Below are 21,094 nucleotides of genomic sequence, written 5' to 3' on the forward strand. Positions count from 1 at the left end.
GAGGTCACTCCACATGGTCTGAGCAGAGCCTGTCAGCCTCACGGAACAGCCCACGGGACTTACCACTTACCTTTCCTGCCTTCTCAAGTAGACCTGTCCTTCCTGCCTGCTTTTTATGTGTTCTGAGAGGAACTGGAGTGTAAAATGAACCCTGTGCATGGCCTTTTGATCCCCTTTTTGAGACATACAGCCCAGGGCTCCCCTCACTTCCTGCACCCTGGGCCCTCCCCCCACCAGTGGTGGGCTCCAAGCAGAGTGGGCTAATGCTGCAGTGTTGGCAGAGACTTGAGAGACGTCTCCCTGACTCTTCCACTAGCTCACTAATGCCCCCCAGTCTGCCTTAGGAGTGCCCTTGCTTTAGCCAAAGGCTTGACTCCTATTGAAGTCTCTGTTTTACCCTAACAGAAATAATGTTTTGAACTGTTCTCCATCAGTTACACTGCACTATGAATGGGTTTCACATTTCTGTGAGAAAAGAGGTTTTGAAAGGAAGCATGAAGGAATTAGAGATACAGGTTAAGTATCCCTAATTCAAAAATCTGAAATCTAAAATGCTCCAAAATCCAAAACTTTTTGAGTGCCAACATGACACTTAAGGGAAATGCTCACTGGGGCATTTCAGATTTTGTATTTCTGGATTAGGAATGCTCAACCAGTAAGTGTAATGCACACAGTCCCAAATCTGAAAAAATCCAAACCCTGAATCTTCTTGCCCCAAGCATTTCGGATAAGGGATACTCAGCCTGTACTACAAGAAGGTGAGAGGGAAGCAAAGAACTAGAAGTGGGAATCCCGAATACAAACTCTGCCTATGCTTGGAGCTGCGCGGGTGCTGTTGAGGTTTCTGAGTTATTTCTTACCTGTTCAGTGTACTAGGCATTATGCCAGGCCCTCGTAAACAGCATATTTATCCTCAAAATAGTTCTCTGAGAGAGGGCCATTATTATGTCCATTTTATTGTTGAGGAAACTGAGGCTCACAGAGGATAAATAGTTTGCCCAAAGTTCTGGAGCTAGCAGGTGGATCTGAAACCAGCTCTGCTATCTCCCAAGCCCGCTTGAAGTTGAGACAACTGAGGAGTAATTTAGTTCAAAGAACCACATGTAGTGACTAGTGTGGGGCAAGGATTAGCAGTAAAGGAAGCTATATGTGAAAAAATTGCACCTGAAAAGGTAGGTTATTTGTGAAATGTTTGCACAGATTATCTGCTTAATTACCTCTACTCTAGGAAAAGAAGAAAGCACAAGGCAGTGAGTATTAACTCTGCTGTATGGTTTTCTCCAAATGAGGACTGAAAATACGTTATGGCAACATATGGTATTCAAATCAAAACATATTCAATTTCATTGACTTCAAGTTTTTTTTAGTTAATTGGACATTCAAATACATATTTGTTTCAATTCATGATGCTTTAAATACCTCGTGATTTTTGAAAATATGTATCTGCTAAGTTCATTGTATAATTTTCTTACGAAAGAAAGCAAATAAATATTAATGCAGCTTTGCATCTGAGAACTTAGATGCTCTGGGGTTAGAAAATTCAGTTATGTACCAGTAATGACTTTGTGATGTGCTTAGGAATAGACTCTAAAAGAATATTAATACCTACATCATATAAAATATTACTTGTATGACAATGGGTAAGGGAAACTATACTTTTAAAACTCGACATATGGTAAAAGTTATTTTGGATGTACAGTCATGTGTTGCTAAACAGTGGGGATAGGTTCTGAGAAATATGTTGTTAGGCAATTTCGTCTTATGAACATCATAGAATGTACTTAAACCTGGATGGTATAGCCTTCTACATACCTAGCCTATATGGTATATCCATTATAATCTTATGGGACCACTATCATATATGTGGTCTGTTGTGGTTCAAAACATGTTATGTGGTGCATGACTGCATATTTTAAAACATTGCAAATTTGCTGTATTTTTAGACCCTGTACATGCAAATTGTGCAACAAATCCTGAACTTATGAAAATAAAATATATGGTTTTCTAAGAATTTCAAGGATTTCAGCCAGCACCTAAAATAATAAATAGACATGAAATTTATCCTGTAGACACTGCTGTGACATAGCTGATGATGCTAAATGTATATGCCCCCTGTTTTCAATTTGCATTAAGGTTTAATGCTAAAAGCTTGAAAGTGAAGGTTGGCATAGCAGTTTAAATTGAAAAGCCTGCTGATTAATCCATTTCACATGATGGGATATAAATTGAACTCCAAAGAACAGGGAAACACATTTTCTCAGATCTCAATCAAGAATTCACATAGAAAAGAATGTAACATTTACGACAAAAACTAGTTTAGTTGCCATAAAAATTTACAAATGGTCAAACATCTAGATAAGAATGTTCACCAAATAAAACAATTATTTTTATTTTTCTTTAACAAAATTATAAAGGTGATATATAGTCCATTATAAAAATGGAAAGTTAAAAACTACAATTAACCTTGCCACCAAAACAAAATTACTGTATTTCAAGAATTATTTTCCTGAGGCATTTTTTGTATAGCTGTAATCAATGTGAGGACAGTTTTGTCCGCTGCTTTCTTCTGTTGCTACAGAATATGCATGACCACAGAACTTACTCATGAAAGTAGACCTGCCCCTCTGTCTAAATGGAAAAACCATCTCTACCTTTACTCCATTAACACTTTATGTTTCTGAGAGAAAGGATGTAAGATAGTGTGGGTAATGATGGGGGCAGGAAATGATAGAAAAGTTAAACTGCAGTGGAGTGAAAAATAATGAAAGGGCCTGGAAGTAGAAGAGCTTAAATATATTACATCTTTGCCCCTTCTCTTTATTTGACCATTTCTTCTTTGCTTAATCATAGATATAAGCACCACAGCAACCTGATTTTCTAAAAGGCTAACAGCAGTGGAATTTAAAAAGTCAAGAATGAGACAGGATTTGAGGGAAAGAAAACTTAGGGGAAGAAACTCAGTCTCCTCTCCAATGTTTTGGTTTATTTGTATTGGACACTTAAGAAACTTCTCCCCCCTTCGGCCAGCTCCTCCCCCCAAAACTGATAATTAGAGAAACCTCCTACTGGTAGACATAAGTTCAAAGAAATCTGCAGTAAGGAAGGATGGGAAACCGGGAAGTACAGAGAGAAGTATCATTTAGGTAAGGAGAGGGAGACTGATTGATAACAAAGTGCCTTTTACTTTGTGTGTCCTCACAGTGGCTTCCTTCTTGGAAATCTCCATCCTGTCACGGGAAGACGTGGTTTTCCCTGTCCCATCTTCCTAATCCAAGGCAAAGTATGAATGCAGGTTGGGGGAGGTTTCGAGTTTGGGAGCTTCATGGCATCTCTGACAGCACCCCACTTTTTGCTGGAAGTGTATTCTTTTTCTCTTGTCTTACAATATTAAATAGGCTCTGTCTTCCCACTTCAAATGATCTTTTTTGATCCACATATCTTCTTTGTCCTTTTTCCTCAAAAAAAAAGAAAGAAAGAAAGAAAAAAAGAAGTCATATAATAAACTCAAGAAATAGGAACAGATTCCTGGTACTTCATAGTTGAAGGATCCCCTGAGAGAGTAAAGAGTCATCTACAGAAGTCCTGACCCTTCTGTGGTGTTTGCTCACTCAGGCCCTTGCGCCTCCCAGAGTGGTCCAGGACCAGCACCCGTACCATCAGCCTCTCCTGAGAGCTGTGAGAAATGCAGATGCTCAGGCCTCAACCCAGACTCCTGAATCAGAATCTGCATTTTAACAAGCTCCATCCCAGCTGATTCATTGATGCGCATTCATGTTCGAGGAGCACTGGCATAGGCCAACTATATACTAACCCATTGTCCTTGATGACACATGGTGATCTTTTCCAAACAGCAAACCTCATCATGTCACACCTAGCTCAAAACCAGGCTATGGTTTTCCAAAGTGCTTCTCAAGGTATGCAATGGGAGCCTCTCCTCTGTGGCCTTGGAGGCCCAGAGTGAACTTCTGGGCTAGCAAGCTGCCTTGAATGTCATTCTCCCCCTGCCTTCTACCTGCCAGTGACATCAAGAACCTCATTCAGTTCATCACATGTGCTGTGTGCTTTTACATGAGATGTCCTTCCTTTTCTCCTTTCGCCTCCAAGGTCACCTCTCAGGGCCCTTACCTAACTCCCTAGACCTGCACTGGCTAAGAGAAAAATAATGTGAGCCACATATGTAACTTAACATTTTTCTGGTAGCCACATTAAAAAATTTAAACAGATGGATTAATTTTGTGATATACTTATTTAACCTAATAAGTCAAAATTACTATCATTTTGACGTGGACCACCAGCCACAATTTAAGTGCTTAATAGCCACAGATTTCTAGTGGTTTCTGTGCAGGCTAGGATTATATCAGCACCCCTGCAATTCATCATATTATTTCCTAGCTCCCTCTCCATTTCCTCCTTTTTACATATCTGTGTTTGAAAAATTATCAATAATGTGATATGGGCTTAACATCAGTTTTCCCTAGTTGACAGAAAACTCTTTGGGGATTGTTTATGATGGTTTCTCCAGTGCCTGGGCGCTGCTGCTAACTACATATCTAAAGTGTAGATGGATAAATGAATGTGTGAAGAGGTGAGAGGAAGTCTTGCTGCTTTGGGTTTTGTATCATAACTGAAGTATAGGGCAGCTGGTATTTTGCTTTTCTCCATTTGGTTTGACACTCTGATCCTTCAGTATCTACTCTTTTATCTACATCATCAATTTCTTTCTCTCTAGGGGGCTATTGCCTTTATCATACGAACACCCTCTGCCTTCCATCTTAAAAAAACAAAACCCCATCTAGAAGCTTCCATCCTGTTCCTCTGCTCCCCCTCTCCACCCCCCTGCCCACCATTTAGAGCCAGCCTGCGTTAAAGAGTTATGGAAAACTCCATCTCCAGTCGTCTACTTCCTATTCACCGTAAGCATCTCCAGTATGACTTCCATCTCTCTAAAGGTCATGACTTCCATCTTGTCAAATCCATTGACACTTTGATATTCTCTTCTTTCTTGGCTTCTCATTATTGGGACTATTAGCCGCTCTTTTCTGGAAACAGTCTCCTCTCTTGGCTTTGTGATACCACCTCTCTCCTCATTTTTCTCCCAACACTCTTGACACCTCCTTAGTCTCCTTTGCAACTCTTCTTTTTCTGCTTGACCTTTAGTCAAGTGGGACTGAGTATTCAATAGGACCCTCCCTCTCTCCTCTCAGTCTCAGTCTCCTAGTTGATGTTGCATCCATTCTCACGGCTTCAAATACCATCTCCTCTGCTCCCCAGCCTCCTATTTAATAGCCTATTCAATATCTATGTTAGATGTCTCTTGAAATTTTAAAGAATTCTTGAATCCCCCTCCCCAACATGTTCCTCCTCAAGACTCTGCCCTCAGTAATCAGCACTCCGCTCGCTGAAGCCAGAATTCTCCTCCTCCGTCGCACCCCACATCAATCTGTCTCCAGGTCCTGAGTCTTCTGTGCTCAAAATATATCTCCATGCTATAGACCGAATATTTGTCTTCCCCAAATTCTTATGTCGAAACCTAACCCCCAAGGTGGTGATATTCGTAGGTGGGGCTTTGGGGAGGTGATTAGGTCATGAGGGTGCAGCCATCATGAATGGGATTAGTGCTCTTATAGAAGAGAACCCAGACAACCCCCTCCTCGCATTCCACTCTGTGGGGACACGCGTTTCTCTGTGAAACTCCTTCAGGGATACCCTCTTTCAGTCAAAATCAAAACCAAACTCTTTGTTGTGGCTAATAAAACCCCATTGGGTTGGCTCCTGATAACCTCCCCGACTTCAGCTACCATCCCTTTCACCCTGACTCACTCTGCTCTAGCAGTCAGAGCTACAGAACCTTCCAGATTCTCTTCTGCTTTAGGCATTTGTGAATGTGCTTCCTTCTACCCAGATCTTCACAAAATTATCTTTTCTCTCTTATTTTCCCCCATATCCTAACATAATTTTCTTCCTCTCATCCCCCAGGTCTTAGATTAAATGTCACCTCCTTGATGAATTGCTCAGCTGTTCTCTATTCCAATACCCTACCTGTTTCCTTCAAAGCACTTTGCATTTTGTGATTTTTTATTCATCTGTGTACTTGCATTACTGTCTGGGCAGGATTATGTCTATCTCATTCCTCCCTGTACCACTAGAACCATGCACACAGGAGTCCTCAACGTGTGAAATGAGTGAGTGAAACCTGTAAGAGTACTTTAGCATGCTGCCAATTGCCAGTTCCTTCAACACTTCTGAACATGCTTTATTATATTTCTGTATCTCTTGCTTACATTAAAAAGAGGCCACTACCTTTAGCCATTTGAAGGAATTGGTAGCTGGAATGACAGATTGTCAGTGACAAGAAGACTCTAAATCTAGGCTAATGATACTAAAGGGTAGGAAAATTCTTCCACTCACCTGTTTCTAGGAAAAGTTTTCATTGAAAACTTTGCTTTCACACAGAAGCTTCATAGTGATTGGTTAACAAGATGTAGAGAGCACAGCTTGGGTTTTAGGTTAAAGTGAATCTGAAGTGGGTTCAACCAGGTTTTGCCACTGGTTTCTGAGATTCCACCACTTACGTGTGACCCAAATACAGAAAAAGTGAATTGCATGTTTAGGAAGTAATTAATTTTGACAAGATAGTCCTCTGGTGTTATGGAAAGAAAGTCAGAGTCAGGGAGCCTCAGTCCTGGTGTAGCAGTCAGCATGCTATGTAATTTAAAATCCCCTGAATTCTCACTTAATTTCATGTGAGAATACATAAGAACTTCCCACCCATCCTCCAAGAGTTGTTGTGAAGATCTCTATAATGAAATTATACACTTGCTTTGTACTCAGAAAAATAGAAAGCCTTACACAAACACATTGTATTGGCAATTTCAATGTGTTAAATGGAGGGGATTTTAGGAAAATTTCAATAAAGAAATATCATTTTGAGGAGTTCTTAAAATACATTGAAATCTTTATTTCATTGTGTATAATAATGTCTGTGAAGTGTGTACTGACCTGCAGCTGGAGACAGAGGCATGATAGCTCGACTGTTCATTTGTCCCAGGAGGAGCCACTGTCTGCTCTTCTCCCGCTTTGCTTTGTTGCACTGCACCTGCGGTTCTCTCCCCAGCCTCGTAACTGAGAACTCTGGACGAGGCAGCAGCTCATGGGGGTGGGTGGACCCATGGACCTGCCAAGAGGCTGCGGGCCAGCTCTTCCATTTCTCCTCCCCTCTACACCTTCAATGCGTCCCTCTCAAAATAAGACCAACTTTCACAGACTCACTACTTTGTTTCTCAAAGAAAATAGAATTCATTTATTTTAGCAAAAACAAAGGGAACATTCTTGTACCCTAAACACATATTCCCTTTTGTGTGTATGTGTCCTTGGTATCTGAAGCTAATTTTATGACGTGGACACATACTTCATATTTAGAAGTAAAATAAACAGGCGTTTGGGGAGCCATCAGCTGGAGATGCGAAGGAGAGGGTAAGATTTTCCAGCTTCCCACCCGCCTGCTTCATTTGCCTGTGTTCTCTCTGAGCAGGAACATGGTGTCTTTGTCCCTGGCAGTAGACCAACACTGTAAAACATCGCCACCTTCAGTTAGAACTGGTCAACATGAGCTTGCACATCCAGAGACCACACAAGCTCTGCACTGTTCCAGGGCTGCTCTGCGTGATGAGCCTTTTCACTGTCCCGGGTTTTGTGTCTCTTCCTACACATCTACACTGAGAGGGAGAGAAAGAAAAAAGGAAAGCTGGTAAATGGCCTGGAATGAACACAAAACTTAATCCGCTCACCAGGTCTCACTAATGTCAAAATGAAGGTTAGCATACTTTTTAGATGACTCAATGACTCTGAAACCATGTACTTTCTTCAGACTCACCAATTGCTATTGTGTGGGAACTGTACTTTTGAAGCCCAAAGGTTTAAGGTTGTCAAAATATTGAGTCTGATGTCGTGGTAGAATATGCCTCTTTGGTGAAGAAGTATCTTTTCTATCCTGGTTAGTACGGCTGGAGTATTTCAATGAATTTTCACAGAACAAAGAAATGGGTGCAGACAGGGCACAAAGTTGTATGAGCAGGTCTCAACAAATCTGGGCAGCGCTGAGAATAATAAAACATTAATCTGACATTTTCAACAACAGCTGCTTGATATTAGTAACCACATAAAGAGAGGAAGTTTGGAACCCAAATCAATGAATCTTTTTCCACAGTATTTTAATGTCCTGATGTGAATGGATCATTGGCTGGCATTTTTATAATAATAAAGTCCTCTGTTCTTCAGTCTCACAGTACCCTCACTAACAGGTCTGTAGCATCAATGAAAGGGACGAGCAAGCAACCCTGTGGGAACATTCCAGAGATGTGCATTCCTTGCACACACATTCATTCTTCCCTGTGTAAAGCCCAACACAATCCTCCAAATCCAGAGTTACCCCGACCTTTTCTTGGATCAGGTTCCAGTCTCATCTCTAGGGGCAGTAGCAAGTTGTCCTCACTCAGACTCCACGCCTTCCTACCGTCATGAGATGGTGTGAGCCACCTGTCCTCTCTTCTCACAGAGCCTGAGCAGTCTGCAGTAAGTGGGTCCACTACAGATTTCAGTAGACATGGGGTTAAGGAAACTCAGGACTCTAGCACTGACACTCCTAATCTTTCATCATGTGCCTCCGTTCAGTGTAAAAATGGAGGGAAATGGAATATTGGAGAACTTGGAAGGTATGTCCTTGAAGGTGCCTGGTTTCCAGTAGCTATAGATGTGGAGTATATTGTTCTGTACATTTTAAAGCAATTACAGCAAAAGCTGACCACTTTGTTTTTCATGGAAAATAGAATCCATTTAAGTTTTAACAAAAAACAGTAGAGGAACACCGTTGTACCCTAAAGACATTCCCCTTTTCTTTCTCTTCTTCATGTCTCAAGCCAATTTTCTAATACAGATACATATCTCCATATTTAGAAGTAAAATAAATAGGCATTTGGGGAGCCAGCATAGATGTTCAGTCTTGAAAATTGGATCCACCGTTGCAACGGCAAACTGTACATTATCTTCTTAAGAAAATACTAATTTATCAGTCCTAAGAGCCAAAGAGTTGTTCTGTGTCAGCAATCAGCTAAGCCTCATAATTATAAATTTGTGAGGATCTGGTCAAAGACATTGGATCCAGGAGAATTATAGTGTGTCATAGTGAGTCACTCTAGAATAAAGAGCCCTGTTATTTGTAGACATTCCATATAGTCATAGGAATTTAGGAGTGGATCATGTCTTAGCAATCATATAGTCTAACCTTCATTTTACAGATAAAGAAACTGAGGCTTAGAACTTATTGTAGGAAATAGATGAAAGTACTTCAATACGTAGCACATCTTCTAAATGTCTGAACATCTTCAGTAGCTTCCTATCACTATCCTTGAAATATTCAGCACAATTGTTGTACCCCAAATGTGGCAAGAGTGACTCTTTATGACAAGACTCATATTTATTATATTTTGCATCTTTGGTCTGGCTTATTCATTCCTTCCTTCCTTTCTCCCTCCTTCGTCCTTTCAGTCATTCAGTTATTGAAAGATTTATCCACTGAGCCCTGAAAGCCTGGGTTTCCCAAACCTAGTAATTTAAGTATCATTTCCACAATATATGTTATTATCCAAGGTCTACGTCTGTTGTTTGCTTTATCTGTATAACACTTTTACTGTTATTTATTTAACATATTTTTCTAGAACAACTTACTTTTTAAACATGCTTGTTCTAAAAGAAACTTTATGTCACTGTTGTAAATAGAAAACTAATGTCACTTAAATAAATTCATGGTCATCATTAAAATGAATGTATGAAAATAAAACATTCCTATTAATTCTTTGCTTATGAAAGCATCTGAGCCTGAGCCCTGCAGTCTCATTTGTTTTAAAGGGAAATTGTAAGTTTGGAAGGAGTCACGTTCATTCTAGCACCAAACTGAGACTCCTTAAATTAATCAGGAGAAAGAAAGAATATTGAAAGGTAAATAGCTTTCTCACTCTATAAATCAGAGGTATTTAGCATGGTTCCTGTGTGCCATCTTAGATACTGCAGGGATTTGGATCCCCAATATGGGGAAATAGTGTTTTAGGCAGTACAGGGCCACCTCGAGTTTTTGAGCTGGTTTTGAGAGACAAAATTAGACCTATCTGAAGAGGGATAACTCAGGACTGGAAAAGGAGACAGGGAATTGGGGAGAATCTTGTGGAGACCATGGAAGAGAGTCCCAGTGTGGCCTAGTCAGTGTGGTGACAAAGAAGAAGAGGGTCCAGATTTAAGAGGGATTTAGGATAAGGCCCCATAGGACTTGGTGCCTGAGGGATCAGGGCAAGGGTCAACAAGATAAGAGAAGGTTCAACGATGCTGTGGAGATGGATTGCTTGGGAGTCTCCATAACTGGTCATGTGGTTATCCAGGACAGGATCATGAGGAATATGTTCAGGGAAGAGGAGGTGTGTGTACATATGTGATGACAGAGAGAGGGGAGGATGCCAGCAACGGTGGAAAGGGATAAAGCCCCTGTATTGGCACGTGCTGCCTGTCGAGAACCCTTGCACATCCATTAGGCCTGCATTAAATGCTTGTTGAATAAATGGCTGGATGTAAATGGTCAGCAGGCAATTGGAAATACCTTGCTGAAGCTCAGAGGCCTTCCAAATGCCAGCTAGCTTGGAAGAGATCACTGTGGCCCATAAATAGGTATCAAATACACTTCCATTTACCTACTGACCATTTTAGAAAATTTCTGATATAATCAGGTAGATGGGTTTAAGGCATGTTAGACTTGTTTACTTTCCTAAGATGTTAAAAATGAATCCATTCAAATAAAAGACATTAAGAACTCACTTACATAAAGTAATTTACTGGGTACTTTGGGGCATACAGAGATAAATTAGATACAAACCCTGTTCTTATGGAGCTAGTAAAGATCTAAGATAGATAAAATTTGGGGAGGGGGTTACATTTTGTTAACGTGTGAAGAATTTATTCATGATTTCCAGGAAGCAAATTGAGCCTTAAAAATCTTCCTAGTAATCATAGTTAGTCTGAACTTTGTTGCCATGTATGAGAAGAAATTTATTATAGTATATTGGGGTAGAACAACAGTATAAGGGAATTTTTTGATAGACTTAAAAGAATTGGAAGTGAAAATCTTGCTAGTCATTAATAGCTCTTTTTTGTGTGTGCTGTGCTTAAAATACCCCTTTTCCCAACTTAGGAGAAATAAACTAATTGAATTTTATCTTTTGTATATAGCATAAAATTGCTCTTCTTCTCATCCAAGTATACAATATAGCAATAAATTGGAGCATTGTCATGAAAACCTGTTAAATAATGCATTTTTTATGACTGGGATTTTTTTCTTGGCGTCAAGACGTAGGCTAGAAAGCACAGATTTCAGCCTCAGCCTAAAAAAGAGTCATAGGTTCGAATAAGGGAAAGGACAACAAGCCTAAATGTTGATGCTCCTTCTTTAGTTTCTAGACCCTTCTGTAGAAAGAAGTGTTTTCATAAGACTCAGACAGAATTCATTTCCACAGAGCGTTCTTAATGGCTCCTGTCAGAACAAAACAGCTGGGAAACATATGGTATCCATTTCCCTGTATCACTTGGAAAAAATTTCACATGTAAATAAAGCCAACATAAAAGAGTAGCCCTTTGAACCCACGACCTTATACAAAACATAAATATATTGGTACAATGCACTCGTTGTATTGACCCAGTAAGTCATGAGGCTTTAAAATTTTTATTACATTCTGAGGTGCACATTTTCTAGAAGGCAAAGAAATCAAGGTAATTGGTGAAATATTAGCATATAACACACCTAATAATAAACATGTATCTCAGAAATGTCCATGGATGTATATATTTTTCCCACTATATTTAAAGTTTTTCAGAAAGTTGATGAGTAAAATGAAAGGCATATAAACTATAAACTCCACGTCCACTATCTCTGCTGTTTTAAATAAGTAAGTAACCATGTGTTCTTGAAAGGAAGAGAGAAAGCCTTGGAAGAAACTTCTGGCAGACATTAATTTTTCATAACTTTACATTTTTAGAGAGAAAAGGACATATAAAAGATAGAAAACTTTTAAATGTATAAGGGACTATCTAGAATTAATCTTTGCATATTTACCTTTCAAAAAGAATTTTAGAAAATGTAGCTCTTACTGGTGATTATCACTCCTCTGAGTTTATTAACAGGATTTTAGTCCCCTGTGAAATTAAGCTGTAAATCCCTCAGAAGGATGCACTTTTTGTATTTTAAAAGATTTAATGTGTTGTGCAAAGTGAGATTCAAATTCACATCCTAGCATTTGTTAATTGTCTACTTTGTGCCAAGACCTGTGTATAACTAAGAACTAGAGCCAATAAAAGGAAGAGAAACAGCAGTCTAAAATCATCTAGATACCTTCCTTCCCTTCTGGAACATTCTGTGTTATATTTTACTTATTGGAGAAAATCCAGCCCTTCCTCCATATCTCATAGTATTCTCTTCTTAGATGCTAAAATACCAGAACCAGAAAAGTCTCAGTGGTGGACCATGTAGCGCAGACCCTCTGAAGCCTCGTGCGAAACTGTCACTCATTTTGGGAAAAGAACTCACTGGTAGTTATATGGCATTCAGGCTCAGAACTCACTCCCTCTCATCCTCATAGCTTGGCTCTGGATCTTCTCTAAATCCTTAGAATACATCCCAGCAGGAATAAGAATGACTAGTGGCCTAAATTTAGGAAACCTTAACAAATGTGCATGCCACTTTCACCCCAAAAATCAGCCATAGCCAGGGGTTTTTGCAGAGTCACAGACCCAAGTACACACCTGTCTTAGGTTCTTTTATTCTTTGGTTGTACCCAACAGCAAAGAACACACACATGCACAAACTTTTGGGTTAAATACTTCCCACCTGTTGTTGTCCCAGAAGAGGAGAGATACTCTAGCTGGAGGGCATGCCCTGAAATCTCACTCCTTTGATGGGAGATGGTGCAAACTAAGTGACAGGGGAGTAGGAACCCATAAATCGGTGGCCTGCAGCACTGGGTCATCTGTCATCAAGCAGGGGAGTGTCCCAGAGAGGAAGCAGTATCATCATGGCTCAGAGACTGTTGCTGCATCTGCCTGCCCTGGGAGGAGGCACACGCCACCTCTTGTGAGGCTAACTGGGAGAAGTGGTTGTTCTTATCTTTCACCTCCAGATGTGTCTGGTTGTTTTACTTTCCACTCCATCTCCACCAGACACCTACTCAAATGCAAACCAACATGCAATCTTTATCTAAACTTGGCACAAGAAAGAAAAAAAAACAACTAGTCTGCCTATCCCATCCCCCTTTTACAACTTTCTTCTCCTGTTTGTTTCCAGTTTTCTCAGCAATGAAGGGCAGCATTAAATCTTAAAGAACATGCTCTTTTGTGAAATGTTGGTGCATTATGTGTCCCATGTCAGAAAGCACCATGAAATGCCCTCACATGATGGTTGACTAGGATGCTTCATTTAGGGTGGCGTTAACTCAACCCTGGCTTGTCTCCCGTGATCCCATCAACTCCTGACCACTTCATTCCTCTCTGTTCCTTACCTAATAGGTCACAGTTTGAGTTTGGTCAATATCTATATTAAATAATTTACCCCTTCTTTATGTGGGATTTCTTAAGCATTAGGGATGTGTGAGTTCACATGTGCATACATCCCTTTCTCCCTAAATTAGTTTGGAAGTTCATTTAACACAGAGGATCCTATTCTCTAATCCTGTTTTTCAAGGTTGTGACAAATATTGAAATATTGCCAGGGATGTTGATCTATCCAAGGAATAAGCCTAAATGTCTGTCTGGGCTTGTTTTCTTCTGCTGTCTGCTTTTACCATTATTACTACTTTAATTAATTTTCAGTCAATATGTCATAAGTTTCTTTAATCATTCACTATTTTCCAACAGTAAGTATGAGTTGTTTGTTTTATGGATATGTGTTATCTCTAAGTTATCCTCTTACAGTGTAGTAGCTTAATTTGAGCATAACTTGAGTGCAGTGTGTCTGCCTGCATGGCTAAGACGTATTCAACATTCTAATTTAATAGTCTTCTCATTAAATTTTTTTTAAAACAGTTTCTAGCTCTAGCTGGAATTGTGGTGTCTCAACCCTTATTACAAACACACAAAAGCCCACTGGAATCGCTGATGTATACAGTAAGTTCCGCCCAGTGAAGCGGGTTTCCCCACTGAAACATCAGCCAGAGACTCTGGAGAACAATGAAAATGATGACCAAAAGAACCAGAAAGGAGAGTACCAGAAAGGGAGTGAGTCTGAGCCAGGCCCCCAGCCTGGGGAGCCGGGCCCGGGAGATGGAGTGGGCGGCCCACTGGGGAAGAGCTCTGAGCCCAGCACAGCACTGGGAGAGCTGGAGCATTACGACCTGGACATGGATGAGATTCTGGATGTGCCTTACATTAAATCCAGTCAACAGCTTGCCTCTTTTACCAAGGTGACTTCAGAGAAACGAATTTTGGGTCTATGTACAACCATCAATGGCCTTTCTGGCAAATCCTCCTCTACTGGAAGTGCTGAGAACTCACCATCCAACATGACACCCTTTTGTGTTCTTTCTCCCGTGAAAAGCCCTCACTTGAGAAAAGCGTCTGCTGCCGTCCGTGAGCAGCCCAAGCTCTCCACTGAAGAATCTGAGAGCTCTCCTCCTCTGGTTCAGTGCAGCTCTGTGTGTGAGCCTGAAAACCAGAGTAAAGACTTCCTCAGCAAGACCTTTAGTGATCCGCATAGTCGCAAAGTTGAGAAGACCATGGCAGACGGCCAGCTCAGGGCCTTCCACCTGCAGTCCTCAGCAACAGAACCCAAACTGGAAGAGCAGGTCAGTGGCATGAACTGGTCCAGCTCCCAAGGCCCAGAAGAGAGGAGTGAGTATCTGAAAAAAGTAAAAAGCATCTTGAACATCGTTAAAGAAGGACAGATATCTCTCCTAGTAAGTATAATCTAGTTTGGTATACATAGTAATAATCTGGAGACTCCATTTTTATCAGGTCCATTCGTTAGTAACAGAATGATGATATGTTTGTTTCTGTTCCTTAACCTTTACTTATGTCTTTAGTTGGGAGATGTGACCTTTTGAATTTTAAAATAAAGTCAGGAGGTCAGTAAAGGGAAAACAAACAGCTGTAGAGGTAGTATTACTTCATTTTTAAATTTGTATGATTTCAACTGGAATAAAGACTGTTTAATCTAAAACAAAAACAAAAGAGAGCCCAGCACTTTCTTTAACTTTTCAAATGGTTCCTAATGCTCTCACTCAGTTATTTGTGGAACTTTCAGTTCTTTGCTGATGGGGGACCTACCAGATATGTGAACAGAGGGTCTTCTGTTTTATCCTGATCGTTATTCAGAGGAGTCGGACCAGGATGTTTGAGATGCATTTGCAGAAAGAAGCTTAGGCTAGAGCTTGATTGGCCTGTGACCCACGTGAAGTTTTTACTTAGTTCCAACTCTGCATGTCTAGGGAGCGTGAAGAAGCTTTTCCAAAGACTCTAGACACACAGTAACATGATGTAAGAAAAGCCTTTTCTGCTTAGGCTCAAAGAGAGCTAAACTGAAATAGCATTGCCTCTGCCTGCATTGTTCTTTTCTGGTTTCTAGACTTGGAACAAACAGTAGCAAGCCTGGGCTCATATAATTATGTTAATTAAAGTCTCATTCAAGAAAATTATCACATCTTGGCAATGTGATTCTACTTAGTGTAAAGCCATACGTAGAGAAGTACAATGTGCTTTTTCTATTATCACAAATGTTATTGTAATAGAGCAATATGATTGAACAATTTTACTAGATAAAGTAGTAATTATTTTTTCCTCCTGAAAATGTCTTTTCCATTTTTTTCTGGTTCTTCCCTCCAGTTCTCTTTGGTTCATTACTTTCTTTGGTCCTTCCGTTGTTTTCATGTTCCCCAAATGCTAACACATCTCAGTTCACGCTATAGTCTTTATCAACTAGTTCATACTCAGGGGACTAAACTTCACTGGAGTTGAGAAAATGAAAGGCCAGGTAGCGTTCAGATGCCCCCAGGAGTTTGTTTGAGGACAACAGTGTCTAGAGTTATGAGAGCATTAGTAGCAGCAGTTATCGTGTAAGTTTGCAGTTAAAGCCAGTTATCTACAATTCAAAGCAAAGTAAACAGGTTGAGACAAGTAGTTCATTTATCCAACAAACCTAAACAGCTCCAGCCCTGAAGGACTTCACAGTCCAGTCGTGTAGTCAGACTGATAATTAACTTGCCCGTTACAAAAAATGTCATTGCAATTGTTAAGAAAGCCACTTTGAAGTGTCCAAGTATCCACAGCTCATTGATTCTAGCCCCATTGCCATGTCTCATGTGAAGATCTGTCTCTTGAGAACTCATGTTCTAAAGCATATAACAAAGAACAATAGCAAAGAATTGTGACTTATTAGATCCCCACAGCTGCCACCAGAGCTTCTGTAATCTCATTTCTTCTTCCCAGTGCCCAGAGAAAACTCCTACAGCATCTTGTTCTGATTTATTGACTTCAGTTTTCTCTTCTTACCATTCATACAGCCACACCTAGCTGCAGACAATCTAGACAAAATTCATGACGAAAATGGGAACAACCTGTTACACATTGCCGCATCAAAGGGACATGCAGAATGTCTGCAGCACCTCACTTCTTTGATGGGAGAAGATTGCCTCAATGAGAGAAACACTGAGAAGTTGACTCCAGCAGGCCTGGCCATCAAGGTGACTGGTTGGAAATGGGCTCTCCATGGTTAAAAGTTGGATTTCTGGGGTTTTTTTTAAGACTCCTTGTAAGCTAAAGTGTTGGAAGGGAAAGGGAGAGTGATTTATCAAGCAAACAGCAAATGAACATATTACATTGAAGAGATTAATCATTTCAGTCACTAACTACTTAGAGATTTTGAGACTGTGTTCCAATTTATTGTCCAATAAGGGTAAGCTTCAAATCAGCTAATCAAGAGAAAGGAAAATGATCTGTTGCAGCTCTAAGAACTTTTATTCATGATGACTACAGTTTAGATTCTTAACCACACCTGGATCTATCAGAGACTGTTTCATTTTTTCCTAGTGTGAGAATAACGATCAAGACAAATGAGGGATGCTAGCACTCAGGAATATTTCAGATAATAAAGTGGGCTTTTAATGGATCACATATGAAGTTTAAATGTCTTCGGTATCAGGAATTGTTTAGAATATCAGTGTTGAGTTTGAGTTTAGCTCTTGCAGAGTACAATATGCTATCTGTCAAAAACTACACAAATTCACGCCAACTGGAACAGAGTTAAAACCTAGATACTGTGGTTCAAGAAAACAGGACTTTTATAGCATTGTAATGAGTGCCTCTGTAAAATATAACACATCACTAGAAGATTAGCTATTAAACTAAAATTACTTCTAAGATCTTTGGCAGACAAATGTACAATTCAGTCATATTTATTAAACAGCCAGAAGTAAAGTTAAGAGAAGTAGAATACATCTTGTGCTTCTGCATATGCAGTTTGCTTTACATAATAGTGTCTTTTATTTTTTATTTATTTTTATTTATTTATTTTATTAAAGTTTTTTTACATTCTATGATGTTGCAAAGCAGTTGGGAGGGATGGGGAGAGGGGAAAAGGGAAGGAAATGTGATGGAAAAAGGAGGAATGAGGAGGGATGGGATTGAGGCCTGTGGTACCCCCCACATTCCCACAGGGGAGACCAGGGGGCTTCCAGCAGTGGCGTGGTCCTTGCCAGGCTGGGTCAAGATGTCAGGGGATGTGGCAAAAGCCCTCAACTCCTGCCTCCCCAGGTTGGGAACCTGGGGCCCTTCTTGCTGCAGCTTAGTGGTCATCGCTGGGCTGGCTACTCGTGTTGGGGGGGCTGTGACTGAGGCCCTCAGCCCCCACCCTTGCAACTGGTTGTGGGTGTTGGGGGGCATGGCTGAAGCACCTGGCCCTCCACCCTTTCTGATTTGGTAGCCCAGGGGACTTCCAGTCCTTCTAGGTGTTATAGGTGTTCATCGGTGAAATGAGATCTTTACTAGTTAATATCAAACTTTGTGGTTGTGGATGGGTACTTTGTTCTTTCTTTCAGTTCTCTGTTGGATTATTTGCTGTTCCCACCACTCAAACTCTGCACTGGAACTAATTTGCTGTCCTTTGCTTACTTCTAAAATGGGGGAACTTCCTGTGAGGACCAGCACTTGAGCCCTGTGGTTTAACTAAATTGCTGCTTTGCTGCTGTTTCCCTGGGGAAGGCTTTCTGTGCAGTTCAGATTTTAATGGTTCACTTTGTAGGTACTGCTGGTTCTAGTGAAATCTGATACACCTGGATTATATGGAAACTCTGGTCTGGGCCTGAGTCTTTTCATCAAACTGCACCCCCTGCAGTTCTGTATTCCTGACCAGTCTCTACTGAGTGATCCTATGCTGATCAGGGAACAGATCAGCTGTCCTTGCTATGCCCCAGTGTTCCCCCAGTGGGCCCATCTCCCCCACTGCCCATGCTCCAAACACTTCCCATGGGATAGGCCATGCTCCGATCCCTTGCGATGACCCACTGGCCTCGGAATGGCTCCTTGTTTTCAGCTGTTGTGACTCCTCAGTCATATGTGAGTCCACAGGTACCCAGTTAATGGTCTTGCTGGCCTTGGGGCCACCAAGGCCCTCTTCTCCCTTGCCACCTCCAAGCAAGTTCATCTGAAGGGCACAGCTGTGGCTCCATGCGCTCAGCAGTTCCAGCCTGGAAACAGCTGAGATTCAAAACGTCAGAGGGGTTTTTTCTTTCTCTCATCGTGGCTTCTCCCACCTTCATGAACTCCGTGGAGAAGAGGGCCTTGGTGACCCCCAGGACAGCAAGACCACTAATAGCGTTCCCGTGAATCCATACAGGAGCGAGGAGCCAGAACAGCTGAAAAAGGGGAGCCATTCAGAGGCCAGTGAGTCATCACAAGGGACCATCACAGGGCCTGTCCTATGGGAAGTGTTTGGAGCACGGGCAGTGGGGGAGATGGGCCCACTGGGAGAACACCAGAACACAGCAAAGACAGCTGATCTGCCCCCCAATCAACACAGGGCCACTCAGAGGAGACTGGTTGGGAATGCAAAATTGCATGAGGTGCAGTTTGATGAAAAAACTCAGGCCCAGATCAGAATTTCTACACAGCCCCGGTGCACCAGGTCTCTGGAGAGCTGGAAGTACTTATAAGGTCAACCATTAAACACTGAGCTGCACAAAAAGCCTTCCGTAGGGAAACAGTAGCAAAGCAGCAATTTAGCTCAACAATACAGCTCAAGTACTGGTTCCCACAGGAAGTTCCCCCGTTTTAGAAGTAAGCAAAGGACAAAAAATTAGTTCCAGCCCAGGCACACCACGAGCGCCTCGAGGCCTGCCAAGGGACCTGAGGTATGGAGCTGGGGACTAGACCACCTGCCCACAACCACACACACCTCCAGTGCCTTGGGGCCTGCCTGGGGGTGCCTAGGGCTTGGAGCCAGGGGACCGGACCCCCCACCCCCACCCACATCCAGGTACACCACCAGCACCAAAGAGCATGCCAAAAACATCACCTCCATGTGGGTGGCCCACCACAGCCACCACAGTAACTACAGCTGCTGCAAAAGTGGCTAGACATCACAACCATCACACAGATGGTCCACCAGCCACTGGAGTGCATTGACACAAGGAGACTCACCAGCAGAGACCAAAGAAAAGAAGAGGATGTCTCTCTCCACAAAGCCCATTCCAGAGTGACAGAAGAAGCATTTGCTCTATTATAAATATTGGGCGACCTGAACACACCTCTCAGCATTGGACAGATCATCTAGGCAACAAATCAACAGAGTAACCATTACTCTTTCAGAGGGAGAGAAGAAACCTAGGGTTATCAGTGGTGGGAGCGGGGAGCGAGAGGGGTTAGGGAGAGATTGGACAAGAGGCATAAAGAATAAGTACAATTTGTAACAATATACATACTAGTAATACTGATTTGATCAACATATGTCAGCACTGAATCCCAAAAGTGTGCATAATCAATTATGATTCAATAAAAAATAAATTAAATAAAGAAATCTACTTGTGAATTAACTAAAAAATATTACGTTTAAAAACAATCAATTGCTGTTCTACCCCCAATATGTCTTTTATACAAACCTTAATTTGTATATCTTTAATTTTCCATTCAAGAAAATTTTATATATTAAAAGATATTATCTGTTTTATTTAATTTTGCTCAGTTTATCCAAGTTATTAGTAAGGTATCACTTTTAAAATAGTGTAGAAAATAATATTTTTATAAGAAATCTATGACCCTGATGGGTACCATTTTCTTCTGGTTGTGAATGATGCTTTGTCAAATTAAGGGCTGAACTACAGGCAGCCATCATGAAGAAGGAGAAATCAAATGTGAAGTCAAGGTTTAGTATAGTTAGTTCAACAATGTGCACCGAGTACACCAGGTAGCATGTTAAGCACTGACAATACAAATTTGAATAAGACATAGTCCCTACTATCAAGGAGCTGATAGCCAGTGGATAAGGCAGTAAGTTACCAGTAATACAAGTGCAGGATGGCAAATTCAGGATCTAGCCCTGTGATTGTGTCTGTGGGAGGACCGGAGTTGGGTGTGATCCGCAGTGGGCATGTGTCGGTGATGAGTAAAATATTCTTGCAGTGCCAGTGAATGTGGATATTTGCCTCGCTGTGTTAGTGTTTGTAAAATATTGTTCTCATTCGTTTTTCTCACTAATGGTAGATTATTAAATGTCTCCTAACTATATGAGTTCTTCAAAAAGTTCATGGAAAAATAGAATTAAAAGATGATACAAGTCTTACCATGAACTTTTTGAAGAGCATTGTATAGTTGGATGAAAACTTTTTTTCTTAGTTTATATGCCCTATTGCTTGTTTTGATAGATAAAACATCTCGAAGTGGGAAAGTACGTAAGAAACTCAGTGGTCATTAAGCTATTCTTCAGTATAAACATCTTCTACAGTATAAATGTTTTAAGTATTAATTCATTCTTAAACTCCTCCAGTCAACATAGTATTGCCATCATAAAGTCAGTGTGGAAACT

General features: G+C 41.0%; 1 protein-coding gene across 1 annotated transcript in view; it reads left to right on the forward strand.

The window, feature by feature from the left end:
• Positions 1 to 21,094, forward strand: part of SNCAIP (synuclein alpha interacting protein) — a 78,439-nt gene that overhangs the window by 16,358 nt on the left and 40,987 nt on the right. Inside the window, exons 5-6 of the mRNA XM_063087881.1 lie at positions 14,110 to 14,978; positions 16,581 to 16,760. Coding sequence (XP_062943951.1) covers positions 14,110 to 14,978; positions 16,581 to 16,760 — 1,049 coding nt within the window. The remainder of the gene's footprint in view (positions 1 to 14,109; positions 14,979 to 16,580; positions 16,761 to 21,094) is intronic.

The sequence above is a fragment of the Cynocephalus volans genome, chromosome 2 (assembly GCF_027409185.1).
Source record: "Cynocephalus volans isolate mCynVol1 chromosome 2, mCynVol1.pri, whole genome shotgun sequence".
NCBI lineage: Eukaryota > Metazoa > Chordata > Mammalia > Dermoptera > Cynocephalidae > Cynocephalus > Cynocephalus volans.